The 17,253-nt window shown below is 51.7% G+C and overlaps 1 protein-coding gene across 1 annotated transcript in view; it reads left to right on the forward strand.

The window, feature by feature from the left end:
- Positions 1–3,754: 3,754 nt before the first annotated feature.
- PAX3 (paired box 3) overlaps positions 3,755–17,253 on the forward strand; it is a 73,389-nt gene continuing 59,890 nt past the window's right edge. Inside the window, exons 1-4 of the mRNA XM_064385997.1 lie at positions 3,755–3,854; positions 4,665–4,900; positions 6,342–6,471; positions 7,128–7,262. Coding sequence (XP_064242067.1) covers positions 3,770–3,854; positions 4,665–4,900; positions 6,342–6,471; positions 7,128–7,262 — 586 coding nt within the window. The 5' untranslated portion in view covers positions 3,755–3,769. The remainder of the gene's footprint in view (positions 3,855–4,664; positions 4,901–6,341; positions 6,472–7,127; positions 7,263–17,253) is intronic.

Consider the following 17,253-nt stretch of genomic DNA (forward strand, 5'->3'; position numbering starts at 1 on the left):
GCGTGGAGTACGAAATAGCAGTTGCAGGCGTCTATACTCAATAGTTATGTCAGCTTTGACTTCCTTCGTTCTTTCTTGTGGTTTTTTTGTATTGGTGGTTTTCGGTTTTCTTTCTTTCATTTTCTCTTTTTTTTCTCTTTCTCTGCTACTCCCTCCTCTGCTTTCTTCCTTTCCTTTCCTTTCCTTTCCTTTCCTTTCCTTTCCTTTCCTTTCCTTTCCTTTCCTTTCCTTTCCTTTCCTTTCCTTTCCTTTCCTTTCCTTTCCTTTCCTTTCCTTTCCTTTCCTTTCCTTTCCTCAAGCACACTTTTTATGTGTCAAACTGTGTAGTCTCCTCTCCACCTCCCTTGGAAATAGCCGGGGACTTCGCTTCAAAACCCGTATGAGAAATGAATTTGTGCACGCAAAACCGGAAACAGTGTAATTGATTTATTTCTAATAGAGTGGAGACCAACACTGTTTATCGTTCAGAAATGATTGCCTGTGTTCTTAATAGCTCTAATTTTCACTGTCCATTTGATGTGCTGCAGGTTTAATATAGAGCACTTACTAATCCAATTAAAAGTGCACCTGGCCTGGAAGAGCTCTGTAATTAGCAGGAGCGTTTTTAGCTATTTCCACTGGAAAACCGTGAAATCATCTCTGCTGGCCTAAAGGACTGTAATATGGGGGTGGGGGCGAGGAGGGGAGGGAGGAGCGGGGCCAGGCATTCGTGCCTAATCTTTTTGCCTTGAATTTTTCACAGTTCCCGTGCGGGAAGATGAGGCTGTTTCATCGCGGGGCGCTCGGTGTCTGGTAGCACAGGACCGCGAGGGCGAGACTAGGTGGGTTTCACCCGGCTTTCCCCTGCCGTCCACGCGGGCCCGGCCGGGAGCGTGTCCTGGGGAAGCGCGGCTCGGTTTGGGGCTGCGGGGTCGCGCTGGGGCGGCGGGGGGACGGCAGCCCCACGGGGCCGGGTGCCAGCGGGGCTGGGGGAGCGGCCAGCCCTGTCGGGGGGAGCGTCCGGGCCCCTGCCCCGGCTCCGACCCCCGGAGCGATCGCGGGGAGCAGCGGCGGCTCCGAGCCGGTTTGTGGCAGGGCTGGCACGGGATGGGCCTGGGGCGGCCCGGAGCGACACCGGCTCCACGCAAAGACACGCGGCACGCACACGAAGGCGCGTCGTTAAAGGAGGGGGGAAGAAGCTGAAAAACACTGCCCAGGCTGGCTCTCCTGCCGGGATGAGCGGCTCCGCTCCTCCTCCTCCGCGGGTGAGGGGTCGAGACGGCCCCAGTTCGCACTCCTCCTCGCGTGGGCGAGGATTACTGCCCACAGCATCACAATGGCACCCGTCGCGATGGCTAGGAAGGGTTTCTGCTGCCGTGCTCGGAGCAGAACCGCAGCGGTACCGGTGGGGAGAGAGGCGGCCGCGGGGATGCTGTGCGGGCCCTGCTCCCCGCCGCGGGCTCCCAAGCGACAACTAAACCCTAAGGAGTTTAATATCTTTTTAAAGTAACACTTCTACCGACTTCCTCCCTGCACTAAAAGGCGCGTGGCGAGTGGCGCGGCGTGGTCTGCGGAGCGACGGCTCGGGCTCAGGGCTCGGGCTCAGGGCTCGGGCTCAGGGCTCGGGCTCAGGGCTCGGGCTCAGGGCTGGGGCTCAGGGCTCAGGCTCAGGGCTCGGGCTCACGGCTCGGGCTCACGGCTCGGGCTCACGACTCGGGCTCAGGGCTGGGGCTCACGGCTCGGGCTCATGGCCGGGGCTCACGGCTCGGGCTCACGGCTCCTGCCTCCCCGGCGCTCCCGGCTGCCGCCCCGCAGCCCGGCTCGGCCCGGCTCTCACGGCTCTGGGCTCCCATCGGGCTCGCTAACGGGTTTCCCAGAGCTGCGGCCACCGGGGTGTTTGTAGAACACAAACGCTTCGTGAAATACGCGCTGACTTTCACTGAGTGTGAACTTTTCCTGCCAGCCTCGGGGTGCGGGAGCGTTCCCGGGCAGCACCCGGTGTTGGATCTGTTTGTGCGCCTTTGAAAGCGAGGGAAACCCCTCGGTTTGGTGGCCGGCGCGTGGGGCTGGAGAGAGAGGGACCCCGGGCCCGAGGGACCCCGATGTGCAGTGTGTGCCGGCTCTTCTGCGGACCCCTCGCCCCCACTGCGGAGCGCAGCCCGATGCAAACTCCGAATTTCCCCGGGGGCCGTGCCGGGCTGCTGCCCGTCCCTTGACGGCCCGTTCTCTTATTATTGAGGCTCCGGATTTCTACCTAAATAACGTGAACCCCCGCCCACCCTGGGGTCGGCCCCGGCCCCGCAAAGATCGTCCGGCTCGTAAAGGGAACGCGGACTGGGAGCCCAGAAAACATTTTTCCCCTTCATTTCAAAGGAGGAAACCTGAGCGATTCTCATCCTTTTGATTGATTAAGGTCTTGAATAACTTGAAGCTCGGGAGTGACAGTTCCTGAATAGACGATTGCAAATAAAGAGCCCTGTGGAAAGCCGGGCTGGCACTTCGGAGTGTAAAGGAGGCGAGTTTGCTGGCACTTACCAAGTTATAAATAAAAGGCCGTGCACAATGGTACCTTCTCTAAGGACAGACAGTCTTTACAACACTCCTGGCGTCATATCCTGCTGTGGGCACTCCAGCTCCGAGGCAGACTTTACCTCTTTTATTTTTCCAGCAGTTTAGTTTGAATACTACAATAAATTCCTGGGAACAAACGCTTGTTAGTAAGACTTTAACATGCACCGCCTCGCACCCATACACATATAAACGCTCACGCACACGCGTGAAGCGCAGGGACCCCCTTGTCCCACCGGTTTTTATAAGTAGACATCCCCACGGAGATATCACTGGCAGCTCTTGCTCTCAAAACCGTGAGCACCATTTGTTCCAGAGATGTTTCTTCTGGACGGAGAAAGATTTCTGTTCAAAGTAAATAAGTAAAATGAAAGAATAAAGGAACAAGTTTTTGGTTTTTTTTTCTTTAAAATGAAAAAGGTTGTTGCCCTCACTCCGCCGACGCTCGGGGAGCGGAACCAGGAGACAGAACGCTTCGTGGCAGCCAGGCGGGGGCTGTCCCGCAGTGACACGGGGTCCTGAGGGGTGCGATGTCCAGGCCGGCCGGTTGTGCTTCCCTCCCGGGGCTGGGGCGGCCGTCGGGGTACCGAGTGGATCCCCATCGCCGGCCGCCCTCTGCTTGCGGGGAAAGGGTCCAGCGCGGCTCTGCCCGCGGGGCCGTGCCGTGCCGTGTCCTGCCGAGCCGAGCCGAGCCGAGCCGAGCCGAGCCGAGCCGAGCCGAGCCGAGCCGAGCCGAGCCGAGCCGGGCCGGGCCGGGCCGGGCCGAGCCGCGCGGTGCCGGTCCGGCCGCGCCGGCCGGGGCGATGCGCGCGAGCCGCCCGCTCGCCCAATCAGCGGGGGCGGCGCGGCCGGGCCGGCGGGCGGTGGCCAATCGCGGCGGCGCCGCCGCCGAGCCGCGCCGGGCACGGGGCCGATAAATGCTCCGGGCCCCGCGGCCGCCGCTCCCCGCCGCACCGGGGACGCCGCTCCCCGCCGCCCCCCGCCCGCCCCGCGCCCAGCCGCGCCGCCCGGCGGGGCTCCGGCCCGGCCCCTGCCCTCCCGGTGCGGGGCAGCGCGGGTCACTGACAAAGGGGCAGCGGCGGAGCTGCCTCCTCCCCGCCCCTCGGCGGCATCCCCCACCCCCTCCGGGACCGCTCCTGATTCGGCGGGGCCCGCTGACAGCGCGGGTCTCCCCTAGATCAGCCCTCACCTGGATATAACCCTGCCGGCCGCTGCCGCTGCGATGACAACTCTGGCCGGAGCTGTCCCCAGGATGATGCGCCCCGGGGCCGGGCAGAACTATCCCCGCAGCGGGTTCCCGCTGGAAGGTAAGGCCGCGCCTGTGCCGCTCCCGGTCGGGAGAGGGATAATCATTCTGTGCCGGGACGCCGGAACACAGCGGGTCCCCGGCCCGCCGGAACCGGTGCGCGGAGTCCTCCAGGACAGCTGCCCGGCTTCCCCCGGGGCTGTCAGAGCAGGGTTTGTCCCAGGACGGGCACGGCTCCGGCCTCGCAGCCCCCGAGCGGGATGTTCGGCAGCGCAGCCGGCCCCGCTTCTCGTAGTGGAGTGATTTTGGGAGCCCAAAGTTGGGGGGAAAGTTGGGGGAAAAGTTAAATTTGGGTAAAAGCAATGCGAATCGAAAGGAAGTTCAGAGCCGTGGGTCGGCACCGGGCCGCTGCGAGTGGCCGCTGTTGGCCAAGGCAGCGGCGGTGCGAGGGCCCCGCGGTGCCGGGGACTGCCAGGCCCGTGCCCGAGCGAGGACGGGCGGCTGCCGCGGCTCCACCGCCGCTCCCGGGCCGAGCCGAGCCGAGCCGGGCCGGCCCCCGCTCCGCCGGGCACACTGCGGCCTTCCCGCACCGCTTGCCCGTGCTCGGCCGGAGCCAGGCGGGCTCCCAAAGCCGGCTCCGGCCGAGAGCAACAGGTGAAGCCCGGCCGCCTCCCTGCCCTGCCCGCCGGGCCGGCGGCGTCTCCCCGGGAGCTGCGGGCCCCGGGCGCGCGGTGGGGCGGGGGGTGAGCTGCTTTATGGAAAAGCAACCACAAAAATACATAACAACAACAACAAGAAAAAAAGACGCAGCAGGATCCGAAGGAGACGTTAACGCCATTTACCCCCCTGCCTCCCTTCCCTCCTTTTCTAGTCTCTACCCCTCTAGGCCAGGGCAGAGTCAATCAGCTCGGAGGAGTGTTTATCAATGGCAGGCCTTTACCCAACCATATCCGGCACAAGATAGTGGAGATGGCCCACCATGGCATAAGGCCCTGTGTCATCTCCCGCCAGCTGCGAGTGTCCCACGGCTGCGTCTCCAAAATTCTCTGCAGGTACCAGGAGACGGGCTCCATCCGGCCGGGGGCCATCGGCGGCAGCAAGCCCAAGGTGAGCCTCTCCCGCCCGCCCGGAACCGGGCAAACCCCGGCGGCGGTGGCGGGGAGCGAGTTCCCTCCGGGACACGGCCCAGGCTGGCCGGCACCGGGGTTTACGGGCGGGACGGCGGCCCCCGGGAGGGCCGGGGGGACCGTGTGGGGCCGGGGGTGGGCGCAGACACTCATGGGATGCAGCACCCCCGCCGTGTCCCCGCCTGTTGCTCTCAAACTTCCCGAGGTTTTAGAAAATATTGTTGGAGTTATTTGAAATAATATACTTTTAATTAAGGAAACGCTATTAAAAAAAAAAAAAAAAAACAAAACAAAAAAAACCCAAAACAAAAACAAACCAAAACCAACACAAAAACCAAGAAAACAACTCAAACGAAAATAGGGCAAAAAGGGCATTTTTTTGAGCGCTTGGCTTTCCAGAGCCCCGCGTGCCCCACGCTCGTTTTCCCGCAGGAGCGCGGGCGGGCTCGGGGTGCGGGACGGACCGGGACGCGGTCGGTCCGGCGGTGGAGCCGACCCAGCCCGGCTGGATCGGGCCCTCCCCGCTTTCGTTGAAAGCGCAATAAAACGACCTGTATTTCTGTCGGTCTATTTACTGCTCTTTCTCCTGCTCTGTTTACTTTTTCTCTCTGCTCTAGAGCTGCGTGTATTTATAGCTACGCCACCGAAAAGTTTGTGCTAACAATAACGGAGACGAAATTTCCCCCCAAGATTAGGCTTCTCCTTCTCTAGCTTTTCTCTTTTCTCTAGCTTTTCCCACTAAAGCGAAGTAAAGGCTTGAGTTTTTATTTGAGGTTGTTGGTAGATTTCTCCCACCCCCGCCCCTTCTTTGGTTATTCTAAAGTAGCGAAGCGATGCCCGAACTTTTCCTTTCCGTGTTAGGAGTAGAGGTAATTTTCTATAAGCGTACTACTCAAACGTAAGGCTATTGCTAGCCCGGAGATCGTTCTTTTTGTTTGGTTTTTAATTTTATTTTAAAATCACGAGGCTACCGAAGAAAAATGCCGGTACTCGAACTTCTCCGCGTTTTTATTACGCTGGTTTTTGTTCGGAGCTGCAAACTTTGTTCAGCCGAAACTTTACTGACCTGGAGCTTCCTTGCCCGGAGTCCTCCGCTGGTCGCGACCTGGTATTTTCTCGGCCGCGCGGCAGCCGGTGCTGCCTAATTCGGGGTTTTCCATGCCGAAGGCTCTGTCCCACCTTCCCGGTAACCCCGGTGGATTTTCCGGGACGTTTCATTTAACGCGGAGTGTGTTCGTTTCGTGCGGCCCGTTATTCCCTTCTGTGTCCCCTCTTTCCTCGCCCTGCCCGCACTCGGGTGTTTCACATCGGCGTTTCCAAGCGGGGCCGGTGCCGGCTCCGACCGCCCCGGGGCTCTGGCGGCGGCAGCCCCGGCTCCCCCGGCCCTACAGACTGTGCCCGCTCGCTTGTCTTTACTGAAGCAGGTGACGACGCCGGATGTTGAGAAGAAAATAGAGGAATACAAGCGGGAAAACGCGGGCATGTTCAGCTGGGAGATCCGGGACAAGCTGCTGAAGGACGGGGTGTGTGACCGCAACTCGGTGCCGTCAGGTACGGAGCGGGGGTCCGGGGTGTCCCGGGGGCTCGGGGGCGGCCCGGGGAGGTCAGCGCGGTAGCCGGGTGAGCTCCGTCCCCTCGGGATGGCAGCCCCGGGCCGGAGCGGTGCCCGCGGCGCGGCCGGCGTTAGCACGCGGTGCCTCCCTCCCGGGAGGATTCCTGCTCTCGGCGGGGTGTTTTCAATTAAATCGCAACTGCATCCCCCTCCCCTCCTCCTCCCGACGCTTCCCCGCCGTCCCCTCCGGGCTGCTGCCGCAGGAGGGCTCGGAGCTTGCCGGAGACGCGGAGCTGGGAAGCAGGAGATGGGGAGCAGGTCCCTGTGCCGGCGCGTTTGTGGGATGGGGCGGCGGGCACATGTAGCTGAGCAGTGTCTGTGAGGGGTCCGAGGGTCTTTATCACCCGCCATTGGGCTCGGGGGAAAGAAAGATTCTCAGGAGCCGCTGTGCCCGTGCTGGAGCCCGGTGCGGACGGTGTCCTGTGAAACCCCGCGGGGACGGGAGTGACAGGCTGCCTGCCCTAAGTCCCGGCTGGCAGTGGCCGAGGGACAGGCTGGTGGCACTGAGGGGGGACTCGGCCTCCCGGGCTGTCCCGAGAGCCGCGGGGGGCTGCTGGGGACGAGCCAGTCACAGCTCTGCACTCCCCCCCTGAAGTGAGCTCCATCAGCCGCATCCTGCGGAGCAAGTTTGGGAAAGGCGAGGAAGAGGAGGCTGAGCTGGAAAGAAAAGAGGTGGAGGAAGGCGACAAGAAGGCCAAGCACAGCATTGACGGCATCCTCAGCGAAAGAGGTAAAGTCTCACTTGCCCTGCTCTCTGTGGAGCCCTGCGACGGCCAGTGCCAGTCCCAGGTGCTGGTGGCTATCGCTCCCAGTCCCCAGAGGTTGTCCTGGAGCCAGCCCAGTGTAGGGCGAGTGAGCCCTGCCAGGCTGGCTGCCACATCCCATCGTATCCCACTGCCCCAGAGGAGCGACCCCGCAGCGTGCGGGAATGGCGCAGAGGCTGCAACAAAGATGGGAGGCAGAGCTAGTTTGGCTTTCAGGGAGCAGGGAGGGTTGGGGCCACCACAGAGCCCCTCACCACAGTCGTGCACGGGCTCCTCTCCCAAGCCAAGCAAAAGCTGCAGCTGCACAGGAGGGGTAGCTGTAGCAAAATCTGCGGAGCCTCAATTCTCTGCAGCCTGAACAGGGCAGGGAGACACATGTTTTGCTTTTTCTGCTCTAAAAACTGCTGGGGAGAGCATGTGTTGGTGTTTGGCCCGGGACTGCGAGGAGGTTGCAACCTGAACAAGGCGGAGGTGAAGGGCTGCTGCGGGGGGACAGCTGCTGCTCCCGTCGGAGCCGTGCCTGGCTCCCGGCCGGGCCGGGCTGCAGGGGCAGGCGAGGGCCCGGCCCGGCCGCCTGTGCAGGGAAGTCGCTGCCCAGCACAGGCACAGGCACTGGAGAAGGCGAGACAAAAGTACCAAATGAGCTGGTCAAACATTTGTACAACTTTTCCAGCTTTTACAAAGAAGGCCTTCTATACACAATCTACACTTGGAGATGAACTTGGAAAACAAAGAGGGGGGAGTCCATTGAAACTCACACTTTGGCTTTGCACAGACAAAGCTTCAGCTAGCAGCAGCTTGATGTGAACAAAAGAAGGCAACCTTTTTATAATTCAAGGAGAAAAGAAGAGAAAACAGCCCCACAAAAGGCTGAGAAAAGACATTATGGGCTTGCAATGAGGGATGAATTATTCAATGAGCCCCTAATAGCTGATGCTCCACGCAGTTTTATGGACTCTCAAACGTGGAAAAAAATAGCTGTTTTTAGAGAGAAAATGTTTACAGCATTTCTAGGCATCAAGGGTTGCCGGTGCTGTGCAAGGACAACAGAAATCTGTTCTTTGACACGAGGACATGTCCCTGTTTCGTTATAACAAACCCCTAAACCCTCCTAAAACTTAGTTTTCAACTATATTAAAACTTTCAGGGAAGCCTCATCTTATGTGTGTTTGTGTTTGCAAGGAGGTGTGTAATACAGACATGCAGAAGATGCTAACAAAATTAGAGGTTTTAAGGCCAGAAGGCACAGTTTGATTGCCTGGTAGAGTTGCCCCCATATGATGGGTCCAGAGTTCCCTCCAGCATCTCCTTCAACACAGGATTTTTCCAAGAAGGATGTGCACCAAAGGAAAAAAAAGCTAAATCCAGTGCCCTAGTTGTTAAATAAGCTTTGCTGCCTTCTTCAATTTCTTGACAGAGATTAGAAACAGAAGATAGTAAGGCTTGATAATATCACTGCTTTATGGAACAAAGAGTGGTTAATAGAGACAGCAAGAGAAAGAATATTGTTATCAATACAACCCATCCTTCTGTTTGTCTTTGAAACATTCTTGTTCTTTGACTGTCTGCCCTTTAAAGTGGGGCTCCTGATTTGTTATAAATCAGTGTCTGGGTGCATGGCTGCCTTCCACCAGCCCAGGGGAGCCCCAAAACTCCTGCAGGAAAGCCACTGGGGCTGGTGATGCCTTGCTGCAAGAGTGGCTCGCTCGTGCCTCCCAGCACAGTCGTAGGAGGAGGCTGCAATGTACCCTCTCTTTCACTTTCTGTGGATGTGAATGTCTCACTTTATTTGTTTTGAGTTCAATCAGTAGCAATTTTCCCCTTGATTACATGGGGTAGTGCAGTCCTCTCCTGCCCTAGGCATGCAGGTTTTTTGCTGCGTGAACGTGACCGGACAGTTCGGTGGAAACGGCAGCTTTGGTAATCCCATCTGTTCTGTGACAGTGGCTGGGAAGGCTTGGCAGTGCAAGGCAGAGTGTGCTCTTCCCCACAGCAACGCCGGCTCCCCCTCCCTGACTAGCAAGCTGTTGCTTAATCTCATTACTGGAGTGGCTGGGATGCTGCAGTGCGAGCACAGCGCGCTGCTGCTCCAGAAAACATTTGTTGCTGCACTCGTGCCCTGCATGGAGTGTGATAATAATGCCACAGCACACCAGTGGCACCATTACAAGAAAAGAATAACCATAAAAGAAGCCCACCACTGCTTTCTGTATCTGACCAACAACAAAAAGTTCTGCTTCAACTCCATTGCCAGGAGCTTTGATTTCACTCCATCTATAAAAACAATCCTGTGCTGTTACTAAAATAACTGGCAGTGCTCCTAAGGATTTTGATGCCACAGGATCATATTTGCCAGCACCCACCAGCTTGGCTACAGGGCCTGCTGTGGCAGAGGGTGCCCGCTGGCAGTGCATCTCAGATGCCCTTCTGACACTTGGGTTGCTTGTGGAATGTCCAAAGGGTATCCATGTGCTGTGCAGCAAAACCCTCGGTGCCAGCTCAGCGCTGAGCGCTCTGCGTTACAGAGGGGAAAAAAGTGCGGGCTTTTGAGAAATATGAGGAGTTTTTGTAGCCCTGTTCTTGGGGGCTTGAGGTATCCTGGAGCTTGGGTGCCAGGGAAGGCTGTGGGATAGGTCAGAAAGTGACTCCTGAGGCTGTTCATGATGGCTTTTCTGCTTGGGAGCACACATTAGTGCTGGACTTTTGCTGGCGCTGCCTGAAATCCCCTCCTCACCATGGGCCTTTGGGTGGTTCAAGGAGTGGCATTTCTTCTAAGAGCAAGGACAAAATTTGTCACTTTAATGGTAGCTAATTCAAGATTTAGGGAGTATTTACAGCAGAGTGGGGTTAGAGAAAAGGGAAATATGATATTTTTAAAAAATGTGTATCATTGTCTATCACTGGGCTTTCTCCACCACATATATGGGTGTAGGTAAACTTTTGTATGGCTGGTGTGATTCTGTTCCAGCTTCTCTTTTCGGACACATACACGTGATTCTCACACTGTTTACAGATGCCACATGTGCAGCCCTGTACGTGCTGTATTTCAGTGTTTCTGCCAGCATCACCCTCAACGCTGATCCTGGGGATATACTTAAAAAAACTTGGTTGTCAGAGTGTGTATCAGGAGGCTGGTAGCTCTGTAACAGCAAATCTGTATTTCTGCACGCGTGATAATAATTTTTTTCTTAAAGGCACAAGCCATAAATAAAGAACACCCGAAAGTTCTGTGCCTTTATGTGGCACATCAGGGCTTATTTTTAGCATAGCCACTACAGAAGAGTGCTTGCTTGTACCTTCGGTGGGGGTTATGTGCGGCATGGTTTGCTGACTAATCCGCTAACTCCCCCCTTCATAAAATAGCTGTTGTTTTCTGGCAGCAACCAGTGGCTTTCAGCACTGCAACGATGGGGCAGAGCTGGTCCCCGGCCTTCTGGGGAGGGGGCTGGGGCCGGGACCCCCCTCCCGGCCTCAAAGGGGGCCTCTGTTCCCAGCCAGCGGAATTGGCCCCCGGGCCCTGTCCCGCGGATCCTCCCCCAGTCATGCGCGCCCGTCCAAAAAGGGCCCTACTCATCCCAAGCCTCTACCCTTGGCTGTACTGAGAGCAATTCAGGCTACAGCAGACTAAATTGCCTCCTTTATTTTCTTCTTACTTTCATCTTGGACCAAACCCTTCCCCCTTTCCCTCCCCTTCCTCTTTTCTTTTTTTTCTGTGTGCCTGAGGCTCACATTAATACAATTTCGGCACCACCCCTATTTTAGAGTGTGTATGTGGGGAGTTTGAGGGGGTAGGAAAAAAAAGGACCTTAGCACAAAAGCCCTGCTCAGCAGCTCAAAAGTTCAAGCTGCTGCTGCTGCCTCTCTAGCTGTGTGATGCTTTTCCTGTTTGTGAGTTTTGGGAAACATTTTTGCTTTGTACTGTAATGGAATTAGAGGACAGATGCTGACTGTAAATGGGACACGCGACTACCAGCCCCTAGCTTAAATATTTAGATGCAATGTTACAATTACTGACTTGATGCAGGAGGCTTTGAAGTGGTGGCACATGATCTAAAGGGTAGCTGGAGCTAGATGGGCTGGCAGATGTTTTGATTAGGGCTGGTCAGTATCATGCAGCCAGTTATTTTTAGATTGCTAAACTAATAAAGACACTTAATGAAGGGAGAAGATTAAAATGGAGGCACCAGATATCAGTTTGAGTCATTCATTTCTACATAGTAGGCTGTTGGATTAGTGGCTGGAGCATGGGATGAGTCAGATGCTGAGCTAGATTTTGGTTGCAGGGTTTGTCTTGGTTTTTCTCTGGTGTCCTGTCCCAAGGTGCAGTGGTGGGAGGACTTAGGTGCTGTGTGAAATGCTGTTGTGGGCTGAGAAGCACAGTTTGTTCCCCTGCTCAGTGCTCATGGTAAAGATTCACTTATTGAGTGAGATGTGATAGCTGTGGCTGCAGGCAGTTATCTCCTTGAGCCTGAAATTTCATGCAGTACTCAATATATTTGCTCACTAGCAGGTCTGAGAAATCAACTCATGTTACTTGAACAGGGTCTGAGGCTCTCAGAGCTGACAAGAAAATAGTACTTAATTAAGAAAAACTCCCTAGTGAGTCCAGAATTTGGCTCAAGGGAGACAGTGCCAACTATATTTTCTGTCTTTTTTTCCTTCTCTTTCCTCATATGTTAATAGTGAGAGTCCAGGCAGAAAAGCCAGGTATTGCACAGGTGCAAATTGGTGCAGGTGATTCCATGCAAAGCCAGCACAACTTTGTTTCTTCTGCCTGACCCATCATCGCTGTGGGCCAGGCTTCTTCTTCCAAATAATTATTCCAAAATAGTGGTAGTAGTAGTAGTAGTAATAATAATAATAATAATAATAGTAGTAGCAACTGATGAGCTCAGCAGTGAATAATGACCTCACCATCAAGTGAGAGTGTGATGTCCCAGCATGCTGAGCATTTTTAGAAAGGTGCTAAATGTTTGACTTTAGGGTGACTTCAAAGCGGAGTTTGCTCTTCCAGAGCTGCCGGGGGCAGCCCATTCCCTCCTGTCTTGAAGTGGAGGATTTCGAGGAGAGTGCTAATTGTCAGACTAACTGCAGGCTAATCGTCTGACAAAAGCACCAGTAATATTTCCAGCTGTGGGAAGAAAGGGTGTTAATCTAGCAGCGACTCTCTGAAGTAATATATGTACACATCATATCCTTGGCTTGAAATCATGATTTTATTAGTGGCTTTGAATGTTTTACCATCTGAGGGACGCTTTCTTCAACTCAAGAGTCAGCGCCTGTTCAAGCAGAATTGCTGTGGGCATCCTTTCCAGTTTTTCTAATTGCCTATATCTAGAACAAAGCTGAATGTTATTTCAGCAAATGTCAGGATTGCTTCACACACAGCAGTCGATTAACTTGAATTTGTACCCAAGTTAGCACCTTATTTGGTTGCTTTGAAATCCTCATCTATTAGTCTAAAAGGGTGTCATTCCAGAAAGGCAGAGGCAAGAAGCTGTTGGTTGACTTTGGTAGGCTCGGACTTCCTCTGAGAATGTGATTTATGTATTTGGCTTTCCAGATTCTCCTGTGATTGCAGGATCTGTGATGTCAGTGGGAATTTACCCTAACAGGCATCAGGCTTTTCTTGGAACCAGCTCTGTAGTGTGCCCTGGAGCTGCAGCTCTGGGGGAAATCTCGGGTTTGGGGTTGAGAGGGGTTTACTCGGTGCTCCCCAGCGCTGCAGATGCGGGGCCGGGCATCCCTCTCAAAGGGCCCATTGATGTGTGCAGCGCTGCCCAGGCAGCAGTGGGGCCCAAATTTGTCCTGTTCTGTCAGTAAAAAGTACCCACTGCACAAGAGCGTGGCTTTAATCCCGAGTGAAACTCCGGCAAAACTCTCACTGAGGGCAAGGATCTTTGTGTCTCAGTTTACACAGAGGTAGCAGTGGAACAGAAGACAGGCAGAGATTTTAGTTAGATAAAAAGCTAATTAACAATTAATGCTGTAAGTAAAAGCCAATGCCGATAAAATCCTTAAAACAAATAATTTCCCGTGTCTGAGTTTGAATAGTGATTCTCTGTTATATCATGCAAATACAACACTTTTATCTAACACTTATTTGGGGAACGTTTAGTTTGGTTTGGGTTTACTTATTGATAAGGGTTGGAACAGGGTTTAGGAGAGGGAAGCCAATAAAGCTGATAGTGATAAATTATCATGAGTCCCCAGAGCTGTGTAATAAAACTGCATTGGGAAATGAAGCAGAACTACAAAGTGCTCTCTGGTTAATTTAAGAAGAAATTGAGTGAAACACAAAGCAATAAATCAGAGCAAGCCAGTCAATGTGAATTTCTGCATGTAAATGTCACTTTAAATCCTATGTAGCAAATATATGTGGCCAGAGAAAGAACAAAATATAGAAATAAAAATACAGAATGCTTCCAAGTGGTCCCTGAACGCTGAGCTTTTTGGCTAATAAAAATGATGTACAGTAATGTAATTCACCACAAGACCTTGTTTAGCCTAGTGTGAATGTGGCATTTCACTTTACTTGCCCTGGAGTACTCCTGCCCCATGCTGTTAAACTAATTCAGTTTAAATCACTCTGCCTAGAAAAAAGTGAAGCCTAATGAAATTAAAACTCACTGAGGACACATTAGAGTTAAAGTGTGTCATGTGCTGAGATTATTTAGTTAAGGGAGTTTGATGTAATTGTTGACAGGTCGTTTATTCATCCTAGTAAATAAAGATTCACGAACTATTAAGAATGTGCATATATAACTAGTAAGACAGTAAAAGGCAATTAAGCAGTCAGTTTAATGTCTTATCTTGCTGGTTGCCCTACAGTTGTTTTACAACTAGGAATTAAAATTTGAAAAGAAAGTTTTCAGTGTCCCTGGCCAAATATTGATTAAGTAGTTGTTTGCTGATGCCATTGTGGCACATAAAAAGGCCAGTGGTTCTGCCCCTTGTTGTTCATCTTCCATTGTTGCTGATTCTTAACCTCGGAGATCAAAGGAGGATCATTTCAGTTTATCTGTCTTGGAAAATCCTTCTTTGCTCCTAAACCCGTATGGATTAATGGCCAAATTGTCTTTAATGAGATGTGAAATTTGAATGGAATCCTTATTTTGCATGGTCTGTTGAATGTATACACTGTATGCTCTTACAGTTTTGTGGGTTTTTTTCCTTAGCGTTACTGGATTTGATTTTGTTTCCATCACTTTAGTATACAGTGCATTGAAATGTTACTATTGTAGCAGGTAAAATACAATGTACTTAACTGAATTTTACTAAAACTATTTTTATTGCATGTAATCTTTTTGATGAGTGTAGCCTAAAGGAAAAAAAAAAAAGTTATCTTCGTATACCAAATCACACAGGAGATAAATATCCAGGGCTGCCAATAAAAGAAAGGGAGCTTGAGAAGCCAGACTGGGCTCTCAGATATAGGGGACACAAACAAGCTTGCAACATTTGTTTGGTCATTTTCTTCAGTTTGGATTTTATGGCCCCTACTTGCCTCAGCTAGAATAGTTGTGCTGTGCCTTCTCCCAAAAAAAGGGAAGTTGGATTGACGAGGCTGCACAGAAAAACAAGCAAGAGCCCTGGAGAACAATCAGTTCTTTGTTGCACGGCAGAAAGCTATATTTATTTCAGAGACAGTAAAATGTATCCCACCACATCCTCAGCAGAAAAGGCTGTGCAATCTGGATGTGTTTTCTTGTTATTATGACACGAGTTTTCATCCGAATTGTGAGGAATGGGAGTGTTAGACCCAGGTCCCACTGCATCCACCAGACACAGTTTGAATTTAGCTCCACAAACAGTAGTAAGAAGCCTGTGAAACCAGAAAGCCTCTCCTGTGTTGCATTAATTTTTAGTGGGTGGGTGGGTCTACTCTGCTTTTGTGAAAAACAGCAGAGTAAAGGATAAGACAAAATTTTTTAATCATCTTTTTCTCATTCTCTTTCTTAAAAACTCTGCTTCCATTCTGTCTGGTTACTGCTGATTAAAATATCAGTCTGTGCATGCTTTGTAAGTGCTCAGCTACTTGAGGAGATATTTTGTCCCAGAGTAAGAGCTAACACTCTTTGAAAGCATTTTAGACACAAATTTCCTCAAAGTCCATGCACTCAACTTTTTTGTTTCCATAGAGAGCTGTGGTGAGCACAGCAATATCCACGCTACCTTTTGATTTTTTTAAACAGATATTTGCCTGGTTGTAGACTTTCTGCCAAATATGATCAGTGTTTATATCATGCACAAGCCCATATAAGGACCAGTCTTAAGGATTTTTATATTTATGATATGCCTCATGTTGGATGTCTGATCTAAAAATGACTCTGCAGTAATTTCTTTATCAGATATATTGTCACATAGATGGCTGTGCTTTGGATAGTATGAGGAATAAACTGTCTGTGGCTGACAATTCTGCAAGCAGACAGCTTATTCAGCCCCTGTCAAATCTTATTCACCTTACTTAAATGAGCAGGGCTGTTCATGCCAATATAATCAGAATCTCTTCCACGTACTAGCCTGGAAAAGCAATGGCAACCACAGCTCTTTTGGCAAAATTACTCTGCACTTTGTTAAAAATGTAACCCGTCTACCCCCTGCGAGGCAGTAGCACCGACCATACTCAGTGTAACCAAACTGAGCTTAAAACTGGTTTTCATCTGTGTTTTTAACTGTCCCAGGGAGGATGGAGATGAGCACGGACAGGCTTTATAGAATCCAGGCTAGCAGAGTAGCAGGAATGTTTCCACAGAAAATCCGTTTTTACTGAAGATGGTGCGGCAGGACTTCCTTTTCTTTTTGACCTAAGGGCTGCTGTTTGATCTGGTGTGAAGTGCTGAGGGGTCAGAGCGTGAGGTGGGGGAATCTGTGCCCCAGTGAATACTCTGACACCTACCCAGCCCCTCCTGTCAGGCTGGGTGCTGAGAAAAGTCTTGCACAGAACTAGCTGGAAATCAGGATTCGGCTGGTTTCTCAAAAAGCAAAATAAGTTCTTTTCAGAAGGAAGGTGTTTTAAAGAAAAAAAGGAAGTGGAAATTATTCAACTAAAGAAAATGGGAAATGAAATACACTGTTTCCCAATGAAATCCTGAAAAGTACAGATTTTGAAAAAAAAAATTCTCTGGAATTCCATTTACCAAGGGATAAATCAAATAACTCCACTGCAGATGGTGAACTGATGCTGTTGTGTGAGTAAACGCTGAATTAAATTATCAGTATTTACATAGAAGAAGAGATACTACTTCCAAACAACTTCTAGCTAAGGAGTGATGGTTTAAGTGAGCAGTCATCAAATCTTGATGGTGTGATTTTATAGATGGAGATCTACACAAGTTTTTCTGTAGAATTTTAACACATGTGGTGCAGAGAAAGGCATCGTGTGTACCTCCCTTGCTGCGTGTTGTGGCTATTCCCTGTATGGTATATGACTTCACTGTGTTCTTTGTCTGTGGAACTGGAAAATAATAGAAGAAAACATTCAGGAATCTATTTAGAAGATTATACAATACATGTCACAGTTAGGAAAAAGCCCTGTGGGTTCATCCCTGCTTTAGCACAGTTGATTTGACCTGCTCTCTTTTAAATCAACAGGCTCAAGCAAAAATGCTCAAATGTTTGGCAGCTACATAGAAAACCACACAAACCCCTGTTGCTTTAGTACCCACAACTTGTTTTCCAACAAATACAGTGTTGTCTTTTGAAAACCCCTTAAAGCTCACTGCTCGTCCACCTCTTCTGAACAGCACTGAGACTGGCGTGAGCTGCATGTTGTGTGCACTGGGGCAGGGCTGAAACACCCAGAGGCATTGCAGGGTCTCAGGATGCTCACATGTCCTCCTGAAAATGCAAAATGGCTGCATACAGCAGACATATTTTTCAATCTTTTCGGTTTTTTTTTATTTCCGTCTTTATGCTTTAAAAGTTTCTTGAGACCAAATGGTACTGGCATTTACA

This window comes from Passer domesticus, chromosome 11 (assembly GCF_036417665.1).
Source record: "Passer domesticus isolate bPasDom1 chromosome 11, bPasDom1.hap1, whole genome shotgun sequence".
Taxonomy (NCBI): domain Eukaryota; kingdom Metazoa; phylum Chordata; class Aves; order Passeriformes; family Passeridae; genus Passer; species Passer domesticus.